Source organism: Mastigoproctus giganteus, chromosome 6 (genome assembly GCF_048544385.1).
Source record: "Mastigoproctus giganteus isolate SK-2022 chromosome 6, ASM4854438v1, whole genome shotgun sequence".
NCBI lineage: Eukaryota > Metazoa > Arthropoda > Arachnida > Uropygi > Thelyphonidae > Mastigoproctus > Mastigoproctus giganteus.
The window spans coordinates 214,608,548-214,636,510 of NC_143580.1; the positions used below are offsets into that span (position 1 = coordinate 214,608,548).

The 27,963-nt window shown below is 38.0% G+C and overlaps 1 protein-coding gene across 1 annotated transcript in view; it reads left to right on the forward strand.

The window, feature by feature from the left end:
• Positions 1–27,963, forward strand: part of LOC150084940 (aminopeptidase NAALADL1-like) — a 98,642-nt gene that overhangs the window by 50,598 nt on the left and 20,081 nt on the right. The window contains exons 11-14 of the mRNA XM_090376397.1: positions 6,492–6,556; positions 20,474–20,554; positions 20,819–20,913; positions 22,500–22,590. Of these exons, the coding sequence (XP_090232523.1) occupies positions 6,492–6,556; positions 20,474–20,554; positions 20,819–20,913; positions 22,500–22,590 (332 nt within the window). The remainder of the gene's footprint in view (positions 1–6,491; positions 6,557–20,473; positions 20,555–20,818; positions 20,914–22,499; positions 22,591–27,963) is intronic.

Sequence of the window (27,963 nt, forward strand, 5' to 3'; positions counted from 1 at the left end):
GTCCCCACTCAGATGTCTTGTTTTGAGATTTTGTGACCCAAAATTTAAGTCTCTCTCTCTCTCTCTCTCTCTCTCTCTCTGTAAGTAATGTTTCATTATATTAAATAACTAATCTTGTTGCATTTTGCACCTTTTCTAACAGATTCATATCCTTCTTGTAATGGGGGAGGAGGGGCTTCCAAGTCCATATAAGCACTCAGCATATGGCCTAACTGTTATATAATGGAAGAATTATCACTTTGTCCTTACTAGCAAAATTCCTGTACATCACAGAAAAAATACCATGTGTTTTACCAGCAGCCTGAAAGAATTTTTGGTTAGATTGTGCAGTTACTCTTTAATTTTTTTTTCATTATCATCTACCTTTAGTTTGATGCTCCTCAAGTAATAAGGTAATGTGGAATTACTATCACCCAAATGAAGAACCTTACATTTCCTATTATTTTACTTTAATTGCCATTGCTCATATTAAATAAATAATTGATCTAGATTTTGTTGAAGCAGCATACTCTTCTTTACCACCCTCCAGCTCTTTATAACATTAGTAAACTTTCACATCATACTAGTTATGTGGGCGCCTCCGTAGCCAGGTGGGAAGGAGCAGCAGTGCGTAGCACATGCTTCTTGATTAGACCGGGGTTCGAGCCCGTCACCACCAAATACGGAGTATGCGGAAAGGTCAAGGAATGACCACCGCATATCCCGGAGCAATATGGCCTTAGTTGCTAATGCTCCTAAAAACCAAATAACGAACAATAACGAACTAGTTATGTCTTCATCAGTGTAATATAATAAATATCAGAAATAACAGGATATCTAGTACTGAATCCTCTAAAACTCCACTAAAGACTCTGGTCCACTTAGAGCAATATGCCATTTATAGCCACCCACTGTCAACTATCATTTAGCCTTTTATCCACCATAGTGCCTTCCCACCAGTGGCACAATCTTCTGTTTTATACAAAAGGCATTCATGTGAGATGGTAACTTTTTTATACCCTGGTTTATAAATCTTTTGGTTGCCACTTGCATTGTTATAGGACAGCTTTCTTTGTGTCATTTTCATCTGAAACTGGCTTCTTGCTAGATTACATTTTTCAGATTGCTCTCTCCTTAACATGGAAGTCAGAAGATGACAAGTCTAGGATACAGAGGATAGTTGAGTATTTCTCATAAGACAGAGGTTCTGTGTTGCATTATGAGATCATGCATCTTTTTGATGGTATATCACAGATTACCTTGAAGTGCGTATGATGAGTCTGCTTCATGACATATGAAATAGCACAGCAACGAACCCTGTTAGTCAAAGTTCAACTTGGGCATGATCTTCTCAGATTGCTTTTGAAATTCTTAAATGTTTTCCATCATGATGATGATAGATGCTTCCAGTATGTCACATTGCTTTCATAACGCATCACAAAGCATTTGGTCCTTGAAGTTGTCACAGACATTCTCTCCGATATGCCAGACAAGCTGTACTTGCTACCTGGGAGTCTAAAACGCTGATGGAACTGATATTCGGGTGACATTCAAGTCAAGTGGACCCAATTTCGGTGAAGGCCGGACAGTCTGTGATAGCCAAATCCTCTGCTTGCACTTGCACCTTCATGATGGTGGGACTGTTAGTAATCCTGTGTATAACCTCCATGCACAAGCACACTGTAGGTGACCACCCAAGTGTGAACCAATGTAAGCAGGGGTCGAGGTGTGGCGCCCACACCACATGGAGGAATGCCGCCCCTCTGTGTTATCAGGCAGTGCTAGGTGGAAGATGACTCTCATCAACCGGTGCAATACCACCACTTTGCTTATTGGAGTCTTGAAGTGGTTGAACCCATGTTTAGTCTCCAGGCTAAGTTCCAGTCAACCGTTCCCCACTTCTTCCATCATGCAGTATGACTGATGACTTTTGAGGTTATGATGAACATTATGGCGAGATCCAATCTTCTTTACATTTCGAGGGTACAGCCCTAAAACGGTGTTTGCAGGCGGGCTGCTAGTTAGTACACCGGGCTGAACCTATTGGAAACTCTTTAGGAAGCTTCCGGATCAGCTAGTGTATAATCTTGCTAACTCTACTCTGCCAGACAGTGACTGGAGGGAATCCAAGTAGTGTGTATGCGGGGTGGGGGGGGGCATTGTCGAGGCCACGTTATGTCAAGGATCTGGGTATCTTCTTACCATGTGTATGCCATATCCAAAAATTTCATTATTTCATACAACATGTTCCCCCCCCCCCCATTTTTCTTACTATTGAATACATCATGAATTGTCAAACTAATATTGTAAGCTTATCTGCGAAAAGATCTAAACCTCCCAAACACTTCCTATTTCATTTCACAAATATATGTGGTCTCAATTCTAATCTCAACGATGTCCATTTCCACTTGCAGTCTGCCAAACTCCTTGTACTTTTTCTGACAGAATCTCAGTTATTGGTTGATTCAACTACTGCTCATCTCAGTTGCCCAAATTATTCGCTGTATGATTCCTTTTGCCTCAAAGGTGGTACTTGTGCCTATGTGCGTTCCGATATTGCCTGTCAGAGACTTGGTAATTTGGAATCTCCTCTTTTCGATCTTCTCTGGCTTAAAATCTCTCTACCTCATTGTGTCAAATTCATCTCTTGCCTCTACTGTTCTCCCAACTCCACTAATCACTTGGACTTCCTCTCTTTGCAACTTGACTTTCTCCAGTCCAACTTTCCTAACAATGAGGTAATTTTCCTTGGTGATTTTCATGTTCACAACTCCAGCTGGCTTCCGCTTTCTAGTCACACCGACCCAGTGGTCGAGATGCTGAGGCTTTTGCAATTACTAATGACCTTGCACAGATTGTTCATTTGCCTACAAGGATACCAGATAATCCTGCCAACACGCTTGATCTTTTTCTCACAAACAACCCTTCTAAGTTTGTTATTTGGTTTTTAGGAGCATTAGCAACTAAGGCCATATTGCTCGGGGATATGCGGTGGTCATTCTCTGACCTTTCCGCATCCTCTGTATTTGGTGGCGACAGGCTCGAACCCCGGTCTAATCAAGAAGTGTGTGTGCTACGCACTGCTGCTCCTTCCCACCTGGCCACGGAGGTGCCCCCTTCTAAGTACACGGTTGAAGTGAGTGGTCCTTTAGCACCTCAGATCACAACTTGGTGATTGTCTCTTCTCCAATAGAGCCTTTATGTCATGGCTATTCTCAACCTTGTACTGTTTGGCATTACAAGAATGCAAAATGGAATGACCTGCGAGATTTCTTTTTTTTTCCTTAGTCGGATTTCTGTTTCAAAACTTCTGATGTCAATGTTTGCTCAGATCGTGACAGAAATGATATTGAGGAATGGAATCCTTTATTCCACACTCCACTTTAAAATCTCGTCCTTTATTTAAACCTTGGTTTTCCAATAAGTGTGCTAAGGCTGTGCAAGAGAAGAACGTTACATATTGTAATTGGCTTGTTTTGAATTCTTCAGTTTCATTTTCTGCCTACACCAAAGCTCGCAACAATTGTAAAGCAGTTATTAATCAGTCCAAACTAGATTTTGAACAGACTAAGAGTAGAAAACTTGCTTCTTGCTCTAATGGTAGCCGAACATTCAGGCCTCTTCCCAAAGCTATTGGCCGCAACTTTTGCCCATCTCTGCTCCCACCTCTGTCAAAACCAGGTGATTCTGTTGTCACTTTACCCAAGGATAAAGCTGACCTGCTAGCATCCCATTTTTCTTACAATTCATGTATTAATGATCTTGGTAAAACATCTCTCACCATTCCCAACACTCTCCATTCAATGCCTCCTATGGTCTTCCGTCAAAAGGATGTCAGAAGGAGTTTGATGAATCTTGATGCTAAGAAAGCTTCAGGTTCTGATGGTATTTCTCCACTTGTTCTCAAAACCTGTGCTCCTGAACTTACTCTTGTTCTTTGCCGCCTTTTTTCACTTTCTTATTCCAAAGGTGTTTTTCCTTCTTCTTGGAAATTTGCTCATATCTAGCCAGTTCCTAAAAAGGGTGGCAAATCCCTCCCATCCAATTATCGTCCTATTGCAATTACTTCTACTCTTTCTAAAGTAATGGAGAAATCAATTAACCTCCAATTCTTAAACTATCTAGAAACTTTCCGTCTGATGGAATCCATACTAACGATCATCAGTGTGGATTCCATCAGTGTCGATCCACTCATGATATTGTGGCTTATGTTACTCATTTATGGACAAATTCAATTGACAAGTTTGGTGAAACACAAGCATTTGCTCTTGACATCTCAAAGGCTTTTGATCGTGTTGAGCATAAAGATCTTCTAAACAAGCTTCCATCTTTTGGTTTGCCAACTGTTTTTTGTAATTGGTTATCCAGTTTTCTCTCTGATCGCTCACTGAGGGTGATGGTAGATGGCTCTCTGTCTTCTAACTTCTCCACTAATGCTCGTGTCCCCCAAGGTTCAGTTTTTTCCTCCATTCTTCCTCTTGTATATTAATGACCTTCTTCCATTGACTGGAAATCCTATCCATAGTTTTGCCGATGATAGTACATTGCATTCCACTTTCCATTTTGAGAAACTTTGTCCTGCTCGATCAGCTTCAACTTCTCGAATATTCGCTACCAATTCCTTAAAAGCCGATCTCCAGGTAATTCTCCACTGGGGCAAAGACAACTTAGTTGATTTCAACCCTTCTAAAACTCAGTCTTGTCTTATATCTCGCAAAAAAAGGAATCTTCTGCTCCTATGCTTATGTTTAGTGACACTCCGATTTCTAGGCAAAATGATATATCTCTTTTGGGGATTACCCTGACTTCTAATCTCTCTTGGCACAAGCACATTACAAATATTGCTTCCTCTGCATCTAAAAACCTTGGTTTTCTCTTTCGCTCTTTCCTTTACTTTTCTTCCAAACAGTTGCTCATTCTGTATAAATTGCAAATCCACCCTGCCATGGAATATTGTTCCCACATCTAGGGTGGTGCCCCCAAAACCTCTCTCAGGCTTCTAGATTCCATTCAGAAGAGGGCAGTTAGGTTAATTAATGACTCCTCTCTAACAGTCTTTCCACTCGCTGTCTCATAGACATACTCTTTTTGCTGCATGCCTTTTCTACAGATACTTTCATGGGCACTGTTCTTCTGAATTGGCTTCTATAATTCGCGCTCTCTTTTTCAAAACAGTCCAAACATGTGCCGCCACCAGCCAGCATCCATTTACTGTCCCACTTTAAACTCACAGAACCAACTTTTCATCTTCCTCATTTATTTATTCAACTGCCATTTTCTGGAACAACCTTCCTTCATATGTATTTCCTGAAAATTACAGTCTACAGAAGTTCAAGTCTAATGTCAACAAATATCTTCTTTCATCTAATACCTCTTGTGTTTGGGATTTTCATTAAAAAATAAAAAATAATAAAAAAAAAAAAACCCATCTTATCCACTGTCACAGTGCAGTGTAAAATGCATTTATTTAGTTTCATAATTCATCTCATTGGGTGCTACAAATATATTCCCATTTGCAGTGGTCTTACAGGGGCAGATTTAGGCTGTTAGGGACCTAAGGTGTAGAGTCAGTAGAAGACTGCCTCAAGAAGGATCCTTCCAAACTATTTCCTTGCCCCCCCCCCCTCTTGACAAGGGATGACCAGCAAGGGATGAAGTACATAAATCCACCCCCGAATTTTGGTTATCATGGATACATCTGGATGTAGTGGGCAATTGCCAAGGGTACCAAAGGCACATTCAGCACAGTTTTAAATCAGATGGTGGGGGAGGGGATCCTCCATCAATTTGGAGGATCCAAATTGATGGAGAAGCTAATCTTAGAATTATTGCCAAAATTGCATAGTCAAAAAAGTTCTATTGGATCAGGAATATTGATTGAGTACAAAGGGAATAGAATAAACTGTTGGTCTTCTTGGTCAGTTTTACATAGCTGTATTATGACTGAAATGTGCAGAATATCCTACCCAGATGGTCGTGTTTTGAACTTTTCTAAAACTGATTGATTATGCTAATCTTCATGTTTGCTGACTTGCAGGTTTTTAGGTCCAGCTGTTTTCAGGAGGGTCATGCTAATACTTCCTTGGTAATGTTATTATTGAAGGAAACGTTGCCATAGTTGCTACATAATTTAGATTCTTACCTTGAATGACATCTTACTACATGTGATATATATCTAATGCACATCCTCTTAATGAGTGTAGGATATGTATTCTTTGGTGGATAACTATCTATTATAGCAACATTCAGTTCCTAAGGTGCCTTTCAGAACAAAAATACTAACAACTCTGTGAGAGAGAGATTGAGATTCTTGGGCCTACTTTATAATCTTATATGTTTTCAATGCAATATGTGCTTTCCTGCACCACATAGTCATCATTAATTGAACCTCTTTAAGTGCTTATATTATACACTAAAAACCACTTATTTCATCCATTTTATAGTAATAATGAAGTTTCTGAGTATACACACTATCATTATAATTCAATGAATGGACTTCATTTTATTTCCAGGCTCAGCCTTTTATGCTCATTCCTCTCCTACTCTTGCTGCTGCTGTTGTTATATCTACATTATTGGTACGTATCAGTAAGTTTTAGTCATAGTAATTGTAGTTACTCAACAACTGCATAAGATTTTAGCAATTATTTTGATGTTAAACCCTTTTAATATTATTATTAGTATTGGCAAATGATGCAAACAATAACAACCCATCGGCATCGCCATTATATTCAAACTACCCACAATTCTTTTTTTTTTGTCAGGTGTATTAAAATTTTAATAACAAAGTTTACTTGAAATAAACTTTTCTGCAAAGCTGCCAAATAAGTAATGCTTAATACTTCATATTTGTTATGCTTTTGGCCTTGAAGGATTTAAATGCTTTTGCAAGTGGGTTTCTGGACTGTATGCATGCCACCCTTGATTTTTTTGAAAAATTTCAAAGTTTGTAAAAATTTTAAAATTGTACATAAAGCTTTTAAATGTTAATTTTTCCTATTTTGACTTTAGCTAGATCATTATCTGGCTGTTAAGTCAAAATCAGAGGAGGATCATTAGCAAAAACAAAATAAAAATTTAAAAACTCATTGTTTATTTTTTCTTTACAGTAATATTCTCTACATTTATATATGTATTACATTTTGTTCCCCCTCTCTCCACTATGGTACAGTTCACTTACTGCTCTGCATATTTTGATATCTTCCCCTAGAGTTGCACTCTGTTCTCCTAGAATGGCGTTATTTACTCCAAACACGTTGGGAGGAGTTACAGATTATTAGGTGTTTGGGTGACTGAGAGGCCATGTTGAAAACATTTCAATTTGATTGCTAATTAGAACCCCTGAGTGTGCACTTCCTTTCCCAGAACAGTTTGCTTTCAAAGGGGGTATTCTGTGATTTAAATTGACTTTTAACTGATACTGTAATTAATGAGAAAAACTGCTGAATTGCCTGCCAGACTGGAAATTCTGCAAAGCATTTTCAGTTTATGACTAAGAGAAATTTTGAAATCTATCAGTGTTGCACCAAAAGTTGTTTTTCATGTCTGTGAGTAATTTATATCTTTGTTAATTTTCTGTAGCTGTTTGTACAGCACAAATTTCCTGAGTTCACAGCTGTAAAATGCTATGGTTGCATGTGCCATCCCTTGTATATTACAAAAATATACAATTCATACACTTCCTGTACAGCGATATTATGGGAAAGGGAATGCCTGCTCAGCAGTTCCAATTAACTGAAGTTTATTGCAGTGTTGTTTATAAAACTTCTCTTTGGGAAGTTTTATAAACAACTGTCAAATTGTCAAATGTATGAAGTGCCTGCTGTTCGGTAGCACCAGTCAGCAATTAAGTGATTTCTGAGTATGTTAGTGAGCAGTGTGTACTATCATGTATTCAACAGAAAAGTTTTGTAAACAATGCCTCAGTAAACTTCAGTTTCAAGTGAGTCAGCTAGCACTAATAATATGAAGAAGGCAAAAATCTATTAGAAAAACTTGTCATTGAAAACTAAATTGAACATTATAAAGAGACTGGATTTGGGAGAGTGCCAGATTTACATTTAGTGTTCTGAGTAAGTCTGAAAATTATTAGTATTACAAGCTATTATTATAAATAATGTAAATACAGTATACATATAAGGTACTTTAATTTTAAGGTACATTTTCTTGCATTTTTTGAACATACATTGTATTTATGTTTTATTACATAATTTTTGTATTTCAAGTTTGCATTTAAAGATTTAAATGTTTCTGCTACATTTAATATTGTTATGTAGAGAAATGGTGCCTTAAAATCAGAAATACTGATTCATTTACTGGTCATGTTAAGCAGTTAAAATTATTTTCATTATTTTTTATGGCTAAAGCTGTTCACATAGAACTCTGTTTTTATGGTCCATTTAAGAGCACAAAATGAGGGTACATCTGTATTTGATTAAATTTTGTGAACTTCTGAATCCAAATTCCATTGAATTTCTTCAGTTTCAGCCTGTGAGCTATTATAACTATAAAAGTGACTACTATTAATTGAAAACACAATTGATAGTTGGTTTCTCTCTCTATAGAGTTTCAAGAGAATCTATACATATACAGGTGACCCCTGCTTTACGCCGATAATTCGTTCTGAAAAAACAGAGCACTAAGTGAATCCGTGCTAAGCGAGCTCCGCATTCCCATAAGGTAACATATGTATTTGTAAGTTGCGGTCGGTGCCATAGGATATTTCCTAATCATTAATAAACGGTAGTGAAAAGATGCACAAATGTCGGTCAAAATATTTAATATTCAAATATTTGTACATATAAAATATTCTGCATTACATACGTATATAATTATGTGGTAACTATTTACGTATCAAAATTAAACTTAAATTTCCAATTAAATCATGAATTTAATTGATCTAAATTGATTTTAATTGATTTAATTTAATTGATGAATTTAATCATGAAAAATGTGTCGATTTTGGGTTGAACTTTGGCCCTCTTCTAAATAAACTAAAAGGGGTATTAATTTTAAATCGCCCGCAGCATTACCACCCAACAGTAAAGTCACCCGATCCTTCACCGCTTGGAAACCTGGCATGTTTTTTCTTTTAAGTTTAAATTCCTGTTTATATCCTGCTTCTGGAGGAATTCCTTCACAATATGAAACTTCTTTTAGGCATTCGTTTCCACAAAAGTCCTGCTTCATCTATGTTATAGCGCATTATAGCCTCAGTTGCTGATGCGCCAATAAAACCCAAACCCAAACTCTATGTTATAAACTTGTTGAGAAGTATAACACACAGTACCCCTCTTCAATAATTTTAACAAGTTCTTTTTTGAAAGTTTCAGCTCCTTGATCTGCACTTGCGGCTTCTCCCTAAATTTTAAATCTATTCAACCAGCCCTTACCAGTTTTAAATGGTTCCACTTTTTTTTTTTCTTCTTTTTTTTTTCTTTTTTTTAGGTGAGTTTTCTTCAGATCATCATATTGGCTAATCTCTCACTATCTTTTTTTTTTTTTTTTTTAATATAATATTTAACTTAGCTGAATTCTGCATTGGACATTATCTTCAATAATATTAGTTAAAGTCTTTTCCATTTCAATCCTAATAGCCAGCCTAGTCCTAGTTGCTTGCAGTGGAACGGCTATCTTTCCTGCTGCTAAAATTAATTCTTTATTTTTTTATAATTGTTCTTACAATTAAACTTGCAAGTCCTAAATTATGGCACATGTCCACTTGTCGTTGACGGGAATCGATTCGCTTCAAAACGTCTAATTTAATTTTCAAATTCAGTCTTTTTCTTACATTTATAGTCTTCGTACTACACTCAGACGTTGCTTTTTTATTCTTATCGGCCATTCTCTTCTAAAATGAAAATGCGTCGGTTGCATTAATTACGATGCAATGTTCAAGTAAACTGTCCGTTACGCACGATGTCTAATACTGTACTGAGTGATGACTAGACTTCGGATAAATGCATATAACGCAAATATTACAAGCAATATACTTGATCATTTTTTAAAATGTTGATCTTAGAACTACGTAACAAATGACTGTACTGCAATTAAATTAGCGTGCGAGAAAATTTCACTGAGTGTGGGAAAATTTCTCAAGTTGGCATGGGAAACGTTTTAATGCTGTTTTGCTATTCATTTTCAAGCTATCGGCTCCATCAAATGAAACGATTTCGTTAAATATGCAAAAATGTAATCTGTAAAAGAGCATTATAGTGATCTGTGACAGCTTTATAGTCAGATACAGGTTATAATATAAGAACAGCGTTATAGCGAATCAGCGTAAAGCAAACCGCGTTATAACGGGGGCCCTGCTGCACAGACATGATTTGATACCATTGTATTTAAAAAATCTTCAGAATATTTCATACATTCATACTCCTTTGGTCCTTCATACACGCTTACTCACAAAAAAGTTAAATTCCTGTTTATATCCTGCTTCTGGAGGAATTCCTTCACATAGAACCCCAGGGGCTCACATCCGGTGAGTATGGGCTTGGCACATCCAGGGTCCTGAGCTGGATATCATCATTCTTCTTTTTCTTTGATTCCCTTCTACTTCTCTCTCTGTGGGAATTCAGAAAATTTTTTTTGGCTGGTGCAGCATAAGCCTCAGGCTTCCTTGCACCATATGCTAATAATAATAATAATAATAATAATAATAATAAATGGATTTAAATTTAAACTTTGTACTTATGCATACCTTGAACAATATGCTGTCACAAATGTTTACACCATGATTTTAAGTGTACAACACTACAGGGTACAAGATAAAAAGATTCAAGTTAAAAAGATAAAAAAAAAAGTAATTAGTAAATTGCTCAGAATAATAAAATGACAACTTCTTAAAAGCATCAGACCTACTGGCAGTGATATACAGGATGATTTTTAAAAAAGTTAACACTTATATGAGATTTAAATATATGTTTAATGTTAATTAATAATACAAAAACTGCTTATTATAGCTGTTTCGTGTTTACTATTTCTTCTTTCATGTAACTGCTGACTGGGCTAGCCGGGTAGGTAAAGTGCCTGCCTGGAAACCCAAAGGTCGCGGGTTCAAATCCCACCTCGGGCTTGGGTCAGAGTACAAAATGCAAAAACTTTGGGAGGTGTATTATGGCCACAGAAGCTGATGAGCCAGCGACTAAAACACAAACAAACAAAAACAACATCTTCCACGTAACTGATGTGTATACATTCTATTCACATCAATGCATGCATATACACAGATGTACATGTCTTGCACAAGTATAAGTGGCTTATATAAATATAAAAAATAAAAATAATGTGAATCATCCTATATTTTATTTGTTTTAATTAGTGTCAGTATCTAGGAAAGTTGTCAAGGAATGTCTTTGTGAGAAAAAAATTATGTTGCAACAATATGACTTTCTGTGTATTCCTGGTTGTTATCACCCAAAGTGAACTTTGATAGCACTTAATTGCATTCCAGAGGAAGAAAATTTATTTCCTTTGGAAGAATTGAAGAAACAGGAATACGTTTATGATAAAAATTTCAGCTACAAGTTTTTGGTAACTGCATTATATACTTTGTTGTTGTTGTTTGGTTTTTAGGAGCATTAGCAACTGAGGCCATATTGCTCCGGAGATATGCGGTGGTCATTCCCTGACCTTTCTGCATCCTCCATATTTGGTGGTGACGGGCTCGAACCCCGGTCTAATCAAGAAGCATGTGCTATGCACTGCTGCTCCTGCCCACCTGGCTACGGAGGCACCGCATTATATACTTTAACCAGTGCTGGACTGGCAAATATAAATGATCCTGTATATTATTACTAAACGGTCATAGTCTCTTACTGTATATATGTATAAAAATGCTGGTCTCATTTTGGGATTTGCAGACCAGACCACTGGGAAAGTTACCAATCTCCCAGACCCTTGAGGTTGTCACAGACATTCCCTCAGATATGGCAGACAAGCTGTACTTGCTACCTGGGAGTCTAAAACGCTGATGGAACTGATATTCGGGTGACACTCAAGTCAAGTGGACCCAATTTTGGCAAAGTCCAGATGGTCTGTGACAGCCAAATCCTCTGCTTGCACCTTCATGATGGTGGAACTGTTAGTAATCCTGGGTATAACCTCCATGCACAAGTACATGGTGGGTGACCACCCAGGTGTGAACCAACGTAAGCAGGGGTCGAGGTGTGGCACCCACACCACATGGAGGAATGCTGCCCCTCTATGTTACCAGGCAATACTAGATGGTAGATGACTCTCATCAACCGGTGCAATACCACCTCTTTGCTTATTGGAGGCTTGAAATGGTGGAACCCATGTTTAATCTCTAGAGCTAATGAGAGAATCACATGCCACTACTACTACTAAGTAGTAGTAGTAGTGGCATGTGATGCAAGAAAGCAAGTGTATGAGCTTATGTAGCATCAGCCAACAAAAAAAAAAAAAAAAAAAATCACACATTCCCTCCAAATGCCTGTTCAGGCATTTGGAGGGAATGGTGTGATTTTTTTTTTGTTGATAGGTTAAATTTATTTAACCTATCAACAAAAAAATTTAACCTAGTTGATAGGTTAAATTTATTTAACCTATCAACTTCCGGCGCCTCCGTAGTCAGGTGGGAAGGAGCAGCAGTACGTAGTCTATAAGCTTCTTGATTAGACCGGGGTTCGAGCCCGTCACCACCAAATACGGAGGATGCGGAAAGGTCAGGGAATGACCACCGCATATCCCGGAGCAATATGGCCTTAGTTGCTAATGCTCCTTAAAAACCAAAACAACAACAACTATCAACTTCCACAACGACAGATGGAAGTTTGTCCCAGCAATTAACCACCCGCTGGCTAAAGGCAAACTTCCGCACATCTATCCTACAACCATCTTTCCTCAATTTGAATTTATGCCCCCTTAGGTTTGTAATCTGAACAAGTGGAAGAATCCCATCAGAATTCAGCGTGCTCAACCCATTCAAGGCATTATACACCTCAATTAGATCACCGCGCAGGTGCCTAGTCTCCAGCCACTGCAATTTGCAGAACTTAAGCCTCTCTTGGTAAGAGGATCCCTTCATTCCCCTCACCAATCTTGTTGCCCTTCTCTGTACATGCTCAAGTAAATCTACATCCTTCCTAAAATGAGGCCTCCAGACCTGTACGCAGTACTCAAGGCGTGGCCTGACCATTGCCTTATACAGAGGGGCAATCACCTCCTTTTCCCTGCTAGCAAAATTCCTATATATCATTGACAAAACCCCATGACCTGCCCTGGCAGCCTGTCAGCATTGCTCAGAAAATTTCATATCTGTCTGCACAATTACTTCCAGTTCTTTTTCATTTTCTACCACCTTAAGTGTAGTACCACACAGTTGGTACGTTTCTCTGGGGTTACTTCTACCCATATGCAGTACTTTGCATTTGTCAAGGTTAAACTTCAGTTGCCACTTCTTAGCCCATCTGCCCAAATTATCTAGATCCTGTTGCAGTAGCACACTGTTATTAACAACCCTGCCAACCTTTGTATCATCTGCAAACTTTGACATTAAGTCTGATATACCTTCATAAATATCATTGATAAATATACAAAACAACAGTGGACCCAACACCGAACCCTGTGGGACTCCACTAATAACAGTAGTCCACGAAGAGCAGCACGCATTGATTACCACCTTCTGTCTTCTCGCACTTAACCATCCTTTTATCCATTGTAGCAACTTACCCTTAATACCATTCTGCTCCAATTTGTACAGTAGTCTTCCATGCGCAACAGTGTCAAAAGCTTTCATGAAATCCAAATATATGATATCAAAATTAATTTTTTTTCATCTAGTTCCTTTGTAACCACATCATAATATCCTATCAAATTTGTCAAACAAGACTTTCCCTTAACAAACCCATGCTGTGTCTGAATTATTGCTGCAGTCTTGTCTAGATGATCCTGCAATGCATCTTTAACCAGTGACTCCATTATTTTACCCGGAACAGAAGTTAAACTAACTGGTCTGTAATTACCCGTGTCACCCTTCGATCCCCCTTTATTTATTAGGGATACATTTGCACATCTCCAGTCGGTGGGAACCTCCCCTGAGTCCAAGGACGCTCTCATAATTATGGCTAAGGGTTTGCTTAGTTGCTTTGCCGTCTCCTTTAATATAACTGGATAGATCCCATCCACCGCCGGTGCCTTTTTATGTTTAACTTCAACAATTTCTCCTCCAATTTGCTCTCAGTTATAACAAAATCATTAAGCACCCTGCTACAATTTGATAACCTTCTGCCATTTTCAAACCTTAATAACTCCTCTTGTGTTAATGTAGATGCAAAGGCGCCTCCGTAGCCAGGTGGGAAGGAGTAGTAGTGCGTAGCACACGCTTCTTGATTAAACCGGGGTTTCAGCCCGTCACCACCAAATACGAAGAATGCAGAAAGGTCAGGGAATAACCACCGCATATCCCGGAGCAATATGGCCTTAGTTGCTAATGCTCCTAAAAACCAAAAACAACAACAACAACGTAGTTGCAAAATACTCATTCAGTTTGTTTGCTATCTGAGCAGGATCATCAACAGTCGAACCATCGATGTCAAGTGGACCAATCAGATTCATCCCCTTCCTTTTAGAGTTTATATAAGTAAAGAAATCCTTGCTGATTTTCTTAGCACCTTTTGCCAAAGATTTCTCGTAATCTGCCTTCCCCTGCCTAAGCCTAACCTCCTTTGTGACCTAATTACAGACTAGCTTATATCTGCCAGGCTTCTGAGTCGCTTGATAATTTATATGCATCCCATGCATTTCTCTTCTCTGTCACGAGTCTCAATAGTTCATTTGATAACCATTTAGGCCTAAACCTTGAACAATATTTCTTAATAGGTATGAAACTTTTAGTAGCATCCACGATTAATTCCTTGAATGCTTCCCACTTAGAATTTACTGTTGGTAACATTGTCAGTTGATCCCACTGTACAGAATTTAAAAACTGTCTGAGACTACTGTACTCACCTTTACGGAAACAAAAACCCTTTTCTTTATCCCTGATGGTTTTGGTAGTAGTTGTTGGCGCATCGGCTTATGTGGCCATATTGCACCTCCCAAGGTTTTTGCAGTACTTTGATCCAAGCCCGAGGCGGGAATCGAAACCGCGACCTTTGGGTTGCCGGGCAGGTACTTTACCCACTCGGCTAGCCCGGTCAGCAATTATCCCTAATGGTAATTATATATTTTTAAGTAAATCTCACATCAGTACACTGTGATCACTGCCACGTAGTGATTCCTTTATCTGCAAATTCTTAATACACGAATGATCACTGCGGATAACCAGATAAAGAGTATTACCCTCTCTGGTTGCCTCTCGAACATGCTGCTGCTGCAGAAAACAATCATCCAATAAATCCACAAAAATCTTAATAGTGTGTGAGTGACCAACCCACAAGTTCCAGTCAATATCTGGGAAGTTAAAATCCCCCATTATAAGACATTCTGATTTACTAGCCCACTCTATTTCTCTGTACAATTGTTCATTGTACTCATTTGAGTCATTAGGCCAATAACACCCTCCTACTCTTATTTTTGCTTTCGCAGTGCTTATGTCACACCAAACTGACTCAACAGTGCACTGTTCATCTTTATCAACTGGATGCACTTCTTTTGATTTTGTTTTTCTTAATTAACAGCATAACACCACCTCCCTTCCTATCCTGTTTATCCTTTCTCTACACATTGTACTCCCCAAATTCCAGTTCTGCATTCCTTATATCTGTGTGACACCACGTCTCTGCTATCCCAACAATATCCACCTTTGATGTCTTGACCAACACTTCAAATTCATCAAATTTATTTACTATACTTCTAGCATTGCTATACATGCAAGTATACATGTACCTATCCTTATTATTAGTTACGCTAATACATCCCATAAAACCACCTGTTTCACAATGACTGCCGTCAGTCCCTGAAACCCCCAGCACCCCTCGCTCCAGGTTGCTACTTATTCTAATAGAAGTTGTGCAAGAATCACCTTCACCTCTGCCTGCGGCTACTTTTAACCTTTTAGTCTGTGAATCCTCCCAAACTAGCAGTTTTCTGACCCACCTAACACTGCCTTGACAGCATCAGCAAATATTCTTGCACCCTTTCTATTTAAGTGTATCCCATCCCTGTAGAAGCACTCTCCTGTTAACAAGCACAGACCACGCTGAAAAAAATTCTACCCCTTGAGCCTTGCACATTCCCTCCAGGGCCGAATTGATTGAGAAGGCTCTCATCATGTATTCTCTCCTATCGTGTCTGGGCAGAATTGCAGACACTTTTAAATTTAACCCTGACTCACGACTTTTTTTGCAACATTGACCTGTACTTGTTAAGTAAATCTGCAGATCTCCTACTCTTAATGTCATTGGTGCCAATGTGTACAACAATATCACCTTTTGTGCCCTTAAAAGATGATATATGCTTTACAACATCATCAACTTTTGCCCCTGGCAGACATACCCTGGTTCTGTTCCTCCTATCCTTTTTACACTATATATTCCCCGTCTCCCTGACAATAGAGTCATCAACAATATCTAGTTCCTTTGGGAGCAGCACATTCTGCCTTGGAGATTGCTGCTGTGTTGCCTGATGTTCAGGAGTGAACTCTGGCATTGAGTTGGGCAGCTGAGAGCTTGACAAGCCCTTCATATAAAGTTCCGGTCAACCCTTCCCTATCTCTTCCATCATGCAGTATGATTGATGACTTTTGAGGTTTATGATGAACATCGTGGTGAGATCCAATATTCCTTACATTTCGAGAGTACAGCTCTAAAACGGTGTTTGCAGGCTGGCCGCTAGTTAGTACACTGGACCGAACCTATTGGTAACTCTCTAGGAGGCTTCCGGATCAGTTAGTGTATAATCTTGCTACCTCTACTCTGCCAAATAGTGACTGGAGAGAGTCCGAGTAGTGTGTATGCATGGAGCATTGTCGAGACCACGTTATGTCAAGGATCTGGGTATATTCTTACCATGTGTACGCCGTATCCAAAATTTTCATTACTTCATACAGCATGTACCACTCACTTTTTCTTACTATTGAATACACCATGAATTGTCAAACTAATAGAGCAAGCTTATCTGCGAAAAGATCTAAACCTCCCAAACACTTCCTAGTTCATTTCACAAATATACGTGGTCTCAATTCTAATCTCAATGATGTCCATTTCCACTTGCAGTCTGCCAAACCCCATGTACTTTTCCTGACAGAATCTCAGTTATCGGTTGATTCAACTACTGCTCATCTCAGATGCCCAAATTATTCGCTGTATGATTCCTTTCATCTCAAAGGTGGTACTTGTGCATATGTTCGTTCTGATACTTCTTGTCAGAGACTTGGCAATTTGGAATCTCCTCTCTTTGATCTTCTCTGGCTTAAAATCTCTCTACCTCATTGTGTCAAATTCATCTGTTGTTTCTACCGGTCTCCCAACTCCACTAATCACTTGGAGCTCTTTCACTTCCTCTCTTGGCAACTTAACTTTCTCTAGTTCAATTTTCCTAACAGTGAGATAATTTTCCTTGGCGATTTTAATGTTCACAACTCCAGCTGGCTTCTGTTTTCTAGTCACACTGACCCAGCTGGTCGAGATGCTGAGGCTTTTGCAATTACTAATGACCTTGCACAGATTTTTCATTTACCTACAAGAATACCAGACAATCCTAATCATACAGCCAACACGCTTGATCTTTTACTCACAAACAACCCTTCTAAGTACACGGTCGAAGTGAGAGGTCCTTTAGGCACTTCAGGTCACAACTTGGTGATTGTCTTTTCTCCAATGGAGCCTTTATCTCATGGCTCTTCACAACCTTGTGTCGTTTGGCATTACAAGAATGCAAAATGGGATGACCTGCGAGATTTCTTTTCTTCTTTTCCTTGGTCGGATTACTGTTTTAAAACTTCTGATGTCAATTGCTCAGATCGCATCAGTGAAATTATTCTTGCAGGAATGGAATTCTTTATCCCACACTCCACTTTAAAATCTCGTCCTTCATCTAAACCTTGGTTTTCCAATAAATGTGTTAAAGCTGTTCAAGAGAAGAATGTTGCATATCGTAATTGGCTGGTTTCTAATTCTTCTGCAGTTCCTGTATGTAAAGTCAATTGATTTGGGAGGTGCAATATGGCCTAAGTTGCCCCTGCACCAGAAAACACCACAACAACAACTAATTCTTCAGTTTCATTTTCTGCCTACACCAAAGCTCGCAACAATTGTAAAGCAATTATTAATCAGTCCAAAGTAGAGTTTGAACAGGCTAAGAGTAGAAAACTTGCTTCTTGCCCTAATGGTAGCCGAGCACTCTGGTCTCTTGCCAAAGCTATTGGCTGCAACTTTTGCCCATCTCTGCTGCCACCTCTGTCCAAACCAGATGGTTCGGTTGTCACTTCAGCCAAGGATAAAGCTGACCTGCTAGCATCCCATTTTTCTTCCAACTCATGTATTAATGATCTTGGTAAAACACCTCCCACCATTCTCAACACGCTCCATTCAATGCCTCCTGTGGTCTTTCGTCAAAAGGAGGTCAGCAGGATTTTGACGAATCTTGATGCTAAGAAAGCTCCAGGTCCCGATGGTATTTCTCCACTTGTTCTCAAAACCTGTGCTCCTGAACTTACTCCTGTTTTTTGCCGCCTTTTTTCACTTTCTTATTCCAAAGGTGTTTTTCCTTCTGCTTGGAAATTTGCTCATATCCAGCCAGTTTCTAAAAAGGGTGACAAATCCCTCCCATCCAATTATCGTCCCATTGAAATTATTTCTACTCTTTCTAAAGTAAGGGAGAAATCAATTAACTGCCAACTCTTAAACTACCTAGAAACCTTCCGAATGATCAACAATCGCCAGTATGGATTCCGTCAGTGTCGATCCACTGGTGATATTCTGGCTTATGTTACCCATTTATGGACTAATTCAATGGAAAGGTTCGGTGATACACAAGTAGTTGCTCTTTACATCTCAAAGGCTTTTGATTGTGTTGAGCATAAAGGTCTTCTAAACAAACTTCCATCCTATGGTTTGCCAACTGTTTTTTGTATTTGGTTATCCAGTTTTCTCTCTGATCACTCACTGAGGGTGATGGTAAATGGCTCTCTGTCTTCTAACCTCTCCACTAATGCCAGTGTCCCCAAAGGGGTCAGTTCTTTCCCCCACTCTTTTCCTCTTGTATATTAATGACCTTCTTCCATCGACTGGAAATCCTATCCATAGTTTTGCCGATGATAACACATTGCATTCTACTTTCCATTTTGAGAAACCTTGCCCTGCTCAATCAGCTTCAACTTCTCGAAAATCTGCTACCAGTTCCTTAAATGCTGATCTTCAGGTAATTCTCCAGTGGGGCAAAGACAACTTAGTTGATTTCAACCCTTCTAAAACTCAGTCTTGTCTTATATCTTGCAAAAAGGATTCTTCTACTCCTATGCTTATCTTTAGTGACACTCCGATTTCTAGCAAAATGATATATCTCTTTTGGGGATTACCCTTACTTCTAATCTGTCTTGGCACAAGCACATTACAAATATTGCTTCCTCTGCATCTAAAAACCTTGGTTTTCTCTTTCACTCTCGGCGTTACTTTTCTTCGAAACAGCTGCTCATTCTGTATAAATTGCAAATCCACCCTGCCATGGAATATTGTTTCCACATCTGGAGCAGTGCCCCCAAAACCTCTCTCAGGCTTCTTGATTCCATTCAGAAGAGGGCAATTAGGTTAATTAATGATTCATCTCTAACAGAGTCTCTTCACTCACTGTCTTATAGACATACTGTTTCTGCTGCATGTCTCTTCTACAGATACTTCCATGAGCACTGTTCTTCTGAATTGGCTTCTATAATTCCTGCTCTCTCTTTCAAAACAGTCCGAACACGTGCCGCCACCAGCCAACGTCCATTTACTGTCCAACTTCAAACTCACAAACCAACTCTTCATCTTCCTCGTTTATTTATTCAACTGCCGCTTTCTGGAACAACTTTCCTTCATACGTATTTCCTGAAAATTACATTGTACAGAAGTTCAAGTCCAATATCAACAAATATCTTCTTTCGTCTTCTCAACCTCCAACCCAAGCACTGTACTAAGTACTATAGGTTCTGATTCATCTCATGTTTGGGGTTTACATAAAAAAAAAAAAAGATCCAGTACAGTACTGTCTTTAAGCAATTATATTATTTAATCTTTCACTATGAAATTTGCTTCACATTGGATAGATAGAAAACATGGCATAAGACAGTTTTAAATGATTTAAGATAAGTCTTATTCATTCTAAAAGTTAAATGGATGAAAAATATTGAAAAAAAGTAAAAAAACATCCAACGAAAAAATACAAAAGAAAAAGAAAGAAAAGTTTTTGCAAACCATGAGGTTTTAATCTGAAGTGCTAGAATTTTTTTTTATCTAGGACACCTTTAAAAAATTTGGATGGGGATTTCTTCTGTGTATGCATGTGAGAATAAAAAATGTGTTAACAAGTTCTCCTGTACTTCGCAATTCTAGGCTCCAGATCCAGAACAACAGCGTAGCCTCTATGAATATTGGAGTGAATATGTTAATCAAGGAAGGGATCCCAATGAGACAGTTTTAAATGATTTAAGATAAGTCTTATTCATTCTAAAAGTTAAATGGATGAAAAATATTGAAAAAAAGTAAAAAAACATCCAACGAAAAAATACAAAAGAAAAAGAAAGAAAAGTTTTTGCAAACCATGAGGTTTTAATCTGAAGTGCTAGAATTTTTTTTTATCTAGGACACCTTTAAAAAATTTGGATGGGGATTTCTTCTGTGTATGCATGTGAGAATAAAAAATGTGTTAACAAGTTCTCCTGTACTTCGCAATTCTAGGCTCCAGATCCAGAACAACAGCGTAGCCTCTATGAATATTGGAGTGAATATGTTAATCAAGGAAGGGATCCCAATGAAGAGCCTAAGTCCCCAATGTAAGCTTTTACAGTGTACTGTGTTTATTGTATGTACTGTTATATACTGTTTATGTTATTTGCTACTAACAAGAGAACCAAAGCATTCTGAAAGATTTGGGATATTTATATATAAGTTTTAATTAAAGTTTTCCAAATTATTATGTCTTTCCAATGTATAATGTATTTAATTTACAAATTATTCATTCCTATGTTAAAAAGTCATTGTATTTGTAAGTATATCCTCTTTCTGTGTATAGCTATGAGTGAACTGGGCTTGTTGCTTGGCATGTTGATCTCATATTGTGTTTCCTTGGTATTGCACTACTCTAAATAAAAGGCACTTTTACAATAGAGAAGTATATTGCTTTTTATTTAAAGTGTATGCTACTGTCCAGATATGGTTGTCAATCCTTTTTTGGGATTTCATCAGTGGGCAGATAAGGATTGCAAAGACCTGAACATGGCATGACAAGATATATCTCCATAACATGTAAGATGCAAAATGGTGCAGTAAATGAAATAGACATAGCCAAGTCTAGGATTAAAAGCCTTAAGCTATGAGAGCTATAAAAATTCATTGTACATGTTGGGCATAACTTCTTTCTATGCATAGATATGAGATATGTACAAAATGAGATCAGTGCACTAAGTAGCAAACCCAGTGTCTACTTATTGCAAATAATCTAGTCAGTGCACATATCCAAAGATGAGCAACACACCTTGTGATAGTGGCAAAGGCATCCATATGTAGAAAGACTGGATAAGTCAGTTAGGCATCTTAGAGGGACCTAATTGTAATCTATAAGGTTATGACAGGGGATAGCAAAATTTAGTAGAACAAAATTTTCAGTTATAAATGATTCCAGAACTAAGGAGCATAAATTAAACTATAGATGAAGAGGTTTACACTGAATTTTATGAAGTTTTCTTTTATCCAGCAAATGTTTATTATTGGAATAAGTTGGCTCCATGGATAGTTGGGGGCTGGGAGCCTGGGGAATTTCAAAGATCACCTGGATAGGTACCTACATTAGGAGGAATAGTTTATTTATTTATTATTTTTTTTTTTTTTTTGTTGGCTAGGAAAAGGCCTGGTGCTTTTTTGCATCATATAATTTATCTCGAAAATCTTACATTATCTTGAAACTTTCCACCTGATCATTAATCAGATAGAAAGTTTCGAGATAATGTAAGATTTACTGCTGATAAATTTCTCCATTACTTTTGAAAGGGTTAAGTGCAATGGGATGACAATTGAAAGGAAGAAAACAGAAGGAAAAACACCAGTGGAATAAGAGAATGTAAAACGATGAAACAAAACAGGAGCTAACTCTGAAGCACTGGTTCTAGGAACAAATGGAAAAATGCCATCAGCACCTGGAGACTTCTTGGAACCAAGATTGCCCAGGATCCTTCTGTCTTTTAGTCCGAAAATCAGGGGAGGAGGCATTGAATGGGATGTTTTCAGTATAGTAGGAAGATGTGATGAGAGATTGTTGTATTTACTATTCATTATCTCATGGCATTGAATAATATAAATATTAAATTAATAATGCTGTTACCTATCTATTTTGTCTCATAATTTACTTTCTTTATATAAATAGCCCTGATTATCCTATCTACAGTAGTGATTATGTACCCTTCTTAGAGAAAGTTGGAGTTCCAGTAGTTGACTATGGATTTGGTGTTGATCAGGTATTTTATATTCCACATAAAATTTTGTTATGCTGTTACCTATAATTTTTTGTTGACTAGATTTTTATTAAATGCATTAAAACTAGAAGCCTAAAAAGTATAACTTAGTTAAGACAGATATCTTTTAGTGATATATATATATATATATATATATATATATATATATATATATATATATATATAAGTATGTCTGCCAGGGGCAAAGGTTGATGACGTTGTAGAGCGGATATCATCTTTTAAGGGCACAAAAGGTGATATAGTTGTACACGTTGGCACTAATGATATTAAGAGTAGGAGACCGGCGGAATTACTTAGCAAGTACAGGTCACTGTTGAAAAAAAGCCGTGAATTAGGGTTGAACTTGAAAGTGTCTGCAATTCTGCCCAGACACGATAGGAGGGAGTATATGATGAGAGCCTTGTCGATCAATTCGGCCCTGGAGGGATTGTGCAAGGCTCAAGGGGTAGAATTTTTTTCAGCCTGGACTGTACTTGTTAACAGGAGAGATTGCTTCTACAGGGATGGGATACACTTAAATAGAAAGGGTGCAAGAATTTTTGCTGATGCTGTCGAGGCAGTGTTAGGTGGGTCGGAAAACTGCTAGTTGGGGGGGGATACAAGGACTAATAGATTAACAGTAGCCAGTGGCAGAGGTGGAAGTGATTCTTGCACTGCTTCTATTGACATGAGCAGAAGTCTGAAAAACAAGATGCAGGATATTTCAGAGACTGCTGGTAGTCATTGCGGTACAAGTAAACACATGGGTTGTGTTAGAGTAGCTAAGAATAGAAACAGGTGCATGTATACCTGCGTGTACACCAATGCTAGGAGTTTGGTAAATAAATTTGATGAATTTGAGGTATTGCTCAAAACATCAAAGGCAGATATTGTTGGGATATCAGAGACGTGGTGTCACACAGATATAAGTAATGCGGAACTGGAATTTGGGGAATACAATGTGTATAGAAAGGATAGACAGGACAGGAGGGGAGGAGGGGTTATGCTATTAATTAAGAAACACATAAAGTCCAAGGAAGTGAAGCCAGTCGACATCGATGGACAGGGCAGTGTCGAGTCAGTTTGGTGTGACATAAGCATAGGGAAATCAAAATTGAGAGTAGGAGTGTGCTATAGGCCTAATGACTCTGATGAGTATAATAAGATATTGTACAGGGAAATAGAGTGGGCCAGTAAATCAGAGAGTCTTATAATGGGGGACTTTAATTTCCCAGATATTGACTGGAATTTGTGGGTTGGTCACTCGCACACTAGCAAGGCTTTTGTGGATTTATTGGATGATTGTTTTCTACATCAGCATGTTCCTGAGGCAACAAGAGGGAGCAATACTCTTGATCTGATTATCAGTAGTGATTCTTCATGCATTAAGAACCTGCAGATAAATGAACCACTAGGTGGCAGTGATCACAGTGTGTTGAAGTGGGATTTACTCAAGGAGGTAACTACCATCAGAGGTAAAGGGAAGGGTTTTTGTTTTCGTAAAGGCGACTATGATGGTCTGAGACAGTATTTAAATTCTATACAGTGGGACCAACTGATGATGTTACCAACAGCAAACTCAAAATGGAAAGCATTCAAGGAACTAATCTTGGAGGCTACCAGGCTTTACATACCAACTAAGAAATATTGTTCAAGGTTTAGGCCTAAATGGTTGTCAGATGAACTAATGAGACATGTGGCAGAGAAGAAAAATGCATGGGATACATACAAATTAATGGGTGACATGGAAGCCTATGATAGATATAAGTTGGTCTGTAACCAAGTCACAAAGGAGATTAGGCAGGCAAAGGCAGACTATGAAAAATCCTTGGCAAAGGATGCAAAGAAAAACAGAAAAGAGTTCTTTACATACTTGAACTCGAAAAGGAAAGGGATGAATCAGATTGGTCCACTGGATATTGATGGTTCAACAATTGAGGATCCTGCTCAGGTGGCTAACAATCTAAACGAGTATTTTGCATCTACATTCACGCATGAGGAGTTATTCAGGAAGGAGAATGATGTAGGTAAAGTAAACATTGGCAGTGAGCTGGATGATTTTGTAATAACTGAGAGGAAAGTGGAGGAGAGATTGTTGAGGATAAACATAAAAAAGGCACCTGGGGTGGATGGGATCTATCCAGTTATATTAAAGGAGGCAGCAAAGGAAGTATGCAAACCCCTAGCCATAATTATGAGAGCTTCTTTGGACTCAGGGGAGGTACCCATAGACTGGAGATGTGCAAATGTACCCCAATTCACAAAGGAGGATCAAAGGCTGACACAAGTAATTATAGACCTGTTAGTTTAACTTCTGTTCCAGGTAAATTAATGGAGGCACTGGTTAAAGAAGCACTGCAGGATCATCTAGACAAGAATTCAGTTATAGCTCAGATGCAGCATGGTTTTGTTAAGGGCAGGTCTTGCCTGACCAATTTGATTGGATACTATGATGTAGTCACAAAAGAACTGGATGCAGGTAATAACTTTGATATTATATATTTGGATCTTAGAAAGGCTTTTGATAATGTTGCACATGGAAGACTGCTGCACAAATTGGAGCAGTGTGGCATTGGAGGCAAATTGCTGCTATGGATAAGGGGATGGTTGAGTGGCAGAAGACAGAGAGTGGTAATCAATGGACACTGCTCAACGTGGACTAATGTTATTAGTGGAGTTCCTCAAGGTTCAGTGTTGGGTCCGTTGTTGTTTTCGGTGTTTATGAATGATATTGATGATGGGATATCAAGTTTAATGTCCAAGTTTGCAGATGATACAAAGGTTGGCAGGGTCGTTAAGGACAATACTGACGCTATGCTGCTGCAACAGGATCTGGAAAGGTTGAACAGATGGGCTGAGAGGTGGCAAATGAGGTTTAACATCGACAAATGTAAAGTGCTGCATATGGGAAACAGTAACCCCAGAGCAACGTATCAACTCTGCGGTACTACACTGACAGTGGTGGAGAATGAAAAGGACCTGGGGGTAATTGTGCAGGCAGATATGAAGTTCTCTGAGCAGTGCAGACGAGCTGCAAGAGTAGCTCATGGTGTCTTGTCAATGATATACAGGAATTTTTCTAGCAGGGATAAGGAGGTGATTATTCCCTTGTATAAGGCAATGGTAAGGCCACATCTTGAGTACTGTATACAGGTCTGGAGGCCTCATTTCAAGAAGGATGTAGAGCTGCTGGAACGGGTACAGAGAAGGGCAACAAGATTAGTAAATGGAACAAAGGGTTGCTCTTACGAAGAAAGGCTTAAGTTTTGCAAATTACAGAGTTTGGAGACTAGGCACCGGCGAGGTGATCTGATAGAGGTGTATAAGGCTTTGAATGGTTTGAGCATGCTCAATGCCAATGGGATTCTTCATCTTTCTCAGAATAATCACCTCAGAGGGCATAAATTCAAATTGAGGAAGGACGGATGTCGGATAGATGTGCGGAAATTTGCCTTTGGCCAGCGGGTGGTTGGTTGGTGCAACCGACTTCCATCGCTTGTTGTTGAAGTTGATAGCCTAAACAAATTTAAAGCTCAACTGGACAGGTATTTCGAACGAACGGAGGGGTGAAATGGGAGTGGGTTTTTTTTTTTTTTTTTTTTTTTGGCTGATGCTGAATAAGCTTGCTTTCTTGCATCATATGCCTCTGCTAATGCTAATGCTAATGCTAAAAGTATCAATTTTTTATAGTTTATTTGGAGAACTATTTTTTATTCACAGTTATTGTTATTATAGTATAATTTATATATGTATGTCTTCCATTAGAAAGGCATTTTATATTATATATAAAATTATATTAAATTTTATATTTATATTTAATATAATTTTATATTAAACATAAAATTATATTAAAATTTAACTGTGCTTTTAAACTACCATTGTTTACATGAGCATATGAAAACTCACCCCAAGACAAAAAAAATATACATTTTTTAAAACAATTTTGAAGTAGATGGGTGAACACTGCTCCATGTAGAAAAGTTGAGCAGATGGGCTGAGAAGTGGCAAATGAAGTTTAACATTGACAAATGTAAAGTACTACATGTGGGAAGCAGTAATCCCAGAGTAACGTATCAACTCTGTGGTACCACACTGACAGTGGTAGAAAATGAAAAGGACCTGGGGGTAATTGTGCAGGCAGATATGAAGTTTTCTGAGCAGTGCAGACAGTCTGCAAGAGTAGCTCGTGGTATCTTGTCAATGATATACAGGAATTTTTCTAGCAGGGATAAGGAGGTGATTATCCCCTTGTATAAGGCAATGGTCAGACCACACCTTGAGTACTGTATACAGGTCTGGAGGCCTCATTTTAAGAAGGATGTAGAGTTGGAACGAGTGCAGAGAAGGGCAACAAGATTAGTGAATGGAACAAAGGGTTGCTCTTATGAAGAAAAGCTTAAGTTTTGCAAATTACAGTGTCTGGAGACTAGGCACCTGCGAGGTGATCTGATTGAGGTGTATAAAGCTTTAATGGTTTGAGCATGCTCAATGCTGATGGAATTCTTCCTCTTGCTCAGAATAATTGCCTGAGAGGGCATAAATTCAAATTGAGGAAAGACGGTTGTAGGATAGATGTGCGGAAGTTTGCTTTTAGCCAGCGGGTGATTGATTGGTAGAACAAACTTCCATCTATCGTTGTAGAAATTGATAGCTTAAATAGATTCAAGGCAGAACTTAACAAACATTTGGAGCGAGTGGATGGGGTGAAATAAGGGGGGGTTTTTTGGCTGATGCTATATAAGCTTGCTTTCTTGCATCATGCTAATGCTAATGTAAAGGAATGTTTAATTCTGTAATGGCTTACAAAGAAAAATGATACTATCAATGAACACAGTTACTAATTGTTTTTATTGGTAGTTTTGTGGGCACATAAATTCATAATATTTTTTGTGATAATTTTGAGATTCACTTAATTTGTAATAAAGGAATAGTTTTAAGTGCCTTAATTACTTAGATTTGCTGATTAATGCTTTAATTACCTAGATCTCCAATATTTTAAAGTTATAAAGAAAGTTAAAATAAATTAAGGCACTTAAAACTATTCCTTTTTTTTATTCCTTTATATATTCCTTTGTAAAGGAATAAAATATATTCCTTTATATTTTTATTCCATAAAAATAACAGTTCAGGTTTTTTAGCTATAAAAGTAGAAAACTTTCTGAACAAGACCAGAGATAAGTGTAATTCTTATATTATTACTTTTTTTTTGTATGATTCTGTGAGTGTATAATTAATATTGTAAATATGTATTACATATATTTTATGTAATTCATATATTTATAAAAACATATAATAGTAATATATATATATATATATATATATAATTATATATATAATTATATATATAGGAATTTCTAAAGGCATTCTACAAATCAA